This window comes from Miscanthus floridulus, chromosome 3 (genome assembly GCF_019320115.1).
Source record: "Miscanthus floridulus cultivar M001 chromosome 3, ASM1932011v1, whole genome shotgun sequence".
Taxonomy (NCBI): domain Eukaryota; kingdom Viridiplantae; phylum Streptophyta; class Magnoliopsida; order Poales; family Poaceae; genus Miscanthus; species Miscanthus floridulus.
The window spans coordinates 7,090,353-7,095,483 of NC_089582.1; the positions used below are offsets into that span (position 1 = coordinate 7,090,353).

General features: G+C 45.3%; 2 protein-coding genes across 2 annotated transcripts; both read right to left on the reverse strand.

Annotated features, from left to right (window-relative positions):
* Positions 1 to 392: 392 nt before the first annotated feature.
* LOC136544870 (putative disease resistance protein RGA1) lies at positions 393 to 2,272 on the reverse strand. Its single transcript, XM_066536937.1, has one exon. It carries the CDS (start codon positions 2,052 to 2,054, stop codon positions 510 to 512), a length of 1,545 nt encoding a protein of 514 aa, XP_066393034.1. The 5' UTR covers positions 2,055 to 2,272; the 3' UTR covers positions 393 to 509.
* A 1,624-nt stretch (positions 2,273 to 3,896) lies between these two features.
* LOC136543066 (uncharacterized mitochondrial protein AtMg00810-like) lies at positions 3,897 to 4,865 on the reverse strand. Its single transcript, XM_066535630.1, has one exon. The coding sequence runs from the start codon at positions 4,863 to 4,865 to the stop codon at positions 3,897 to 3,899; it is 969 nt and encodes a 322-aa protein (XP_066391727.1).
* Positions 4,866 to 5,131: the final 266 nt, after the last annotated feature.

The window sequence follows — 5,131 nt, forward strand, 5'->3', positions numbered from 1 at the left end:
TATATATGTATTGACATTATGGTAAATTAGTATATAAAATTATAGTAAATGGAGGTGGCTACAGAATAACTTATTTTGTAGCCGGCTACTGAATAGCCTCTCCCTATATATATATATATATATATAGCCCTTCGGGCTTGGGCCGAAACTAGACCTATTACGGCTTAGCTCTGTTTAGTCGAGGACCCATGTGAGCTTGCTAATGGAGCCCGAAAGCTAAAGTAGCGCCGGAACAGTGGGCTCTGCCCCGTTTCCTGGCTGAAAACAGTGCCACTTTTGAAAACCCAGACTCTGGACTAAAACCACTGGTAACCACTTCACCATTAGATGATATGAACTGCTAATGGTCACTTACAGTTTACTTATGGAATGAGTAGTAAGTAATACACTATGGTATATGTATGCCTTGTAAACATTCTACATACCTTACAGTTTGCCCATTCCAATAACTTGGGATACCTATGAAAGCATGCACTCATTTTATACTCCTATATATGATTGCCTAACAATCACAAACATATCGAAGGTGGGCCTCCGTTTTTCGCAGAGCGCTTCCTCTTGTTGCCTGTAGATTTCAGCTCCAGAATCTCACAATCATAGATATAGCTATAGTAAGGTTGTATCTGAGAACTCCATGCCAGGACTTCAAATCTCCCAGCAGGAAGCTCTGCATCTCCATTAATCACTTTGTGCAAGGTGATCTTGGGAACCTCCTTCTGTGAAGAGTGCCGGTACGGATTGTAGCAAACCACCTGTTCAGACCTCATCCTCCCTAAATACATATTTTTGTTCTGGTTTACAAGGTCGTATGGATGCCCACCGAACCTGAACACATGTTTCTGAAATTGCAATCTCACGAACGCTGCCAACTTGCCCCAGAAATGGATGCCAAAGCTGTCCCTCATCATACGGGCAATGATATTTGCAGCGATCATGTCGTTCAGGTTCAGCTCCGTGACAGTCTCCATGGCCAGATTGATGAACCTTGGGTGTGACGACGTGGGATCTGTGCTTCCGAATGCAAGCGTCCTGAAGAAATACCAGTACGCCTCATGTGACAGAGGCTTCAGAGTTAGAGCCTGTGTTGTTCCAAGCTTTGCGACCTTGACGGACCGACTTGTGAGTATGATCTTGCTACCCATGGGCATCCAATGTTTAGATGCAGAATACAGCCTGTTCCATACATCTTCGTCGAGGTCTATGCCTGCTACCTCCACGACAAGAAGCATTCTCCTTGTCCCATGATCTGATGACGTGCGATTTTTTGCAGATAATCCTTCTCTGAAAGCTGCTAGCCCATCATACGCAAAGTCATGGTCGCTCAAGAACACAGTTTCTGCGAAATGGTCACGGACTCTTTCATCCTTACAAACATGAGCGACTAGTGTGCTCTTTCCTACTGCGCAGGGACCGACAATTGGCAGGACCTCCGCCGGTTCTTTGACACCACCAGGAGGCTGTGTGTGCAGAAGGAAGTCGATGACATATTGTGCTTCCATCTGGCGACCAAACATGCAGTTTCCCAGCAGGAGATACATGCTGTAAGGCTGGCGGTACATACGGGGACCGTAGTTCGCCAAGAACAGGACTAGTTCATGTGCATCAACAATCATGGCGCTCAAAGTGTCAAGCACCTCCTGCATTTCTTTTGAGATCTGTACAGCTCTGCTTGTCCAACTGGAGAGACATGGATCGACTCTGGAGAAATGGGAAGAAAGCCGGTGACTCACGATCGTCGTCTGACCATTGCTGCTGGGCCTGGGCTCCTCTTTTTCAGCCTGCTGAAAGGATCTGAAGGTGTCGAGGGCGTAGTGGCCTCGGTGCACGGTGTCTGTCAGGGCGTCCAGCTGCCGGAGCATGGCCTGGTTTGTGATCCGCCGCCCCATGGCCTCGTCGATGATGACCTGCGCCCGGAGCAGGACCCTGCAGAGGCGATCCTCCACGTCGTCCAGTGCAGGAGGCTTATTGGGGCGCTTGCTCGCCAGGAAATCTATGCATCTAGTGGTTAGGTCGCCTAAGATTGCAGACAGGAAAATCTCCATTAGCGACACCATCGTAGCTTGATCTGGATTTGTGTATTTGTGCTAGCAAGCTCTATGTATGTATGCGTTTCTTTCTTGTAAGAACTCCAATGCATACTCAAGGAGGGCACAGGCATATGTATAATAAGAACACTAAGCTAGCTGACAGTGTCGATCGGTATTGACTAGCCCACTCATATGCGTGTCTGACCTTTGCGTTGGGTAGGTGTTGGACGAGTCTCGCACGCTAGCGCTGTACAATTCAAAAGTTGGGTGAGGACGAGCCATAGCTCAGTGGGCTTGCTCGCTGTGGTTTTGAGCGGCCGGTCCTGGGTGATTCCTGGAATCAAACCCAGGAGCCTCACCTCGGAGATTTATTCTCCGTTTATAATTTAGTTGTCTCTCACGCAGATGTGCCATAATGGTAAGTGACGTGCCTGCCACGCTTAGAGTCTGGTGATCTTCGAGTATCTCTCAGCTGTGTTCGTTGTCTAAGTATAGTTGTAGGTTTGTTTGTATACCGTGTGTGTGAGGTGTACGTGTGTGTGATGGTGTGTGTCTGTATCCGAACAGATACTACAGCTGTACTTAGAGATGAGAGGCCAAAAAAAAATCAAAAGTTAGGTATTTCTCCTCCCAACTTATCCACGCTTTCATGGTGAGATGACATGTTCCAGGAAGGGTCTTAGGCGATTGACCAAACATTTGGAAATTACCTTGTATATATATCTCACATTACATAGATTGATGGGTGTAAAGCATTTGGTGCTTATTTTAGCTTATTTTCGTCCCATGTCCTCCTCGTTGATGACCTTTGCTCGGAGAAGAGCCCTCTGTAGGCTTTTCCTCCATGTTCAGTGTCAGCGGCTTCGACCATTTGTTACTGATGAAATTTATGGATCGAGATATCAGCTCACCCAGGACTGCAGAAAGGAAAGTTTCCATGTGAGTTCTCTCTTTCTCCTCAGGAAGAGAACACAATAGGATGAGTTTTGATGTTTTGGAAACTCTGTATTCTATGCTTCATATCAAAGCTCCAAGGAGAGAAAGGTCGTTGGGCTCAAGAAGCAAAGGAATATAAGAACAACTAAATTGAGAGTCAATAGTCCATTCACATCTATGACTTTTGGGACTGCTTTCGTCTTCACCTGGTTACTCTGACTGACTTTTTATTTTTGTTTGAACTTGCTACCAGTTGGGATACTTCCAGAGAATCCGTACAGCCCTTGACTGTTGAATTCCAAGCCTTCGCTAAGTGAACCACCGAGACATCACCATTCATGATCTGTGTAATTAATCTGTAGACCCACCTGTGATATCAAGGTCACAAAAATCAGATTGTTAGCTTAGCAACTGATTTATATTAAGCAGTGTCCTCAGTTGCAGTTTTTAGCCAACTGGCTGAACAGGAGTTGCCTCCAGGCCAGACTTTGCACTATAAATTCCCAATGAAGGAATTAATCCCCTTGTGTTGGCTAAATCATTAACAGTAACAACTTAAATGTTATTTCAAAAGCTCGTGTAGATAACACACTTTTTTATTCCTTCTGGGTAGGTACTTTTTCTCAGCATATAACTTGTCCTCAAAGCTTGTTAACTGAATTTTTACTTAGCATATTGCAGTAGATACCTTTAAGTTGGTGTGATTTGAGCACTATGACTATGATAAGAGAAGACAATGAGATTAGAATCTCAGAGGAGCAAGTACATAAATTCTGGTTGCAGTCATTCAAGTGTACGCAAGTGATAGAATGATTATTGCCAGACTGAGCACTTTCTATTCATTGAACATGAGTTTATATAGGGGATACATGACTCTTCGTATAAGACTTATCACATTCTAGACTATTTGTATTCTAATACCCTCCTGCAGACTCAACCGGGAGATGAGCGAATGTTGAGACTGGAGCGGAAATTGATGAAGACAGCAGTTGGCAAACCCTTGGTGAATATATCAGCATATTGAAGAGACGTTGGAACATGAAGTACTCGGACAGCTCCAAGGGCCACACGCTCCCAAACAAAATGGAGATCGATCTCCACATGCTTGGTCCTTTGGTGATGAACTGGATTTGTGGACAAATACATGGCACTGATATTGTCACAATAGACAAGAGTAGCACGTGTTAAAGGACGACGAAGCTCACTCAGGAGCTGACGAATCCAACATGTCTCAGCCACAGCATTGGCAACACCCCTGTATTCAGCTTCAGCACTAGACCGCGAGACGGTGTGTTGGCGCTTGGAGGACCATGATATAAGATTATCACCAAGAAATACACAATAGCCAGAAGTGGAGCGACGTGTGTCTGGGCAGCCAGCCCAATCGGCATCTGAGTAAACCACTAGCTCATGAGATCGGCTGCGAGAAAGAGCAAGGCCGTAGGCCATAGTGCCTTTGATGTATCGCAAAATGCGTTTGATGAGAGCAAAGTGCGACTCCCTGGGATCATGCATATACAGGCAAACTTGTTGAACGGCATGAGCAATGTCCGGCCGTGTGAGAGTCAAGTATTGTAAGGCACCAGCAAGACTGCGGTATAATGTAGGGTCAGCAACTGGTGGTCCATCTTGGGAGGACAGCTTTGAATGAACCTCAAGTGGAGTTTGGCAAGGGTTGCATGATGACATGTTTGCCTTGACCAGGATTTCAGCAGCATATTTAGCTTGAGACAGAAAAAGACCTGTGGGTGACCGTTCAGCAGAAACTCCCAAGAAATAGTGAAGATTGCCAAGATTAGTCATGGCAAATTCCTGCTGAAGGGAGCCAATAATATGTTGAAGAAGATGATGGGATGAAGCTGTCAAAATGATGTCATCCACATACAGTAGAAGATATGCCATATCCGTACCATGAGTATATATGAAAAGTGAAGTATCACATTGAGAAGCCTGAAAACCAATAGAAGTAATGAACGTCTGGAAGCGACTATACCAAGCCCGCGGGGCCTGTTTAAGACCGTATAGAGCCTTGTTGAGCTTGCACACATAATTAGGACAAGAAGGGTCAACAAACCCAGGTGGTTGTTGGCAATAAACAGTCTCGTTGAGAGTACCATGTAAGAATGCATTTTTGACATCCAGTTGATGAATAGGTCAATCACTGGAGA

Excerpts from the sequence above, each read along its gene's own strand:
- LOC136543066 (XM_066535630.1), bottom strand. The coding sequence starts at position 4,865 with ATGGCATATCTTCTACTGTATGTGGATGACATCATTTTGACAGCTTCA.
- LOC136544870 (XM_066536937.1), bottom strand. The coding sequence starts at position 2,054 with ATGGTGTCGCTAATGGAGATTTTCCTGTCTGCAATCTTAGGCGACCTA.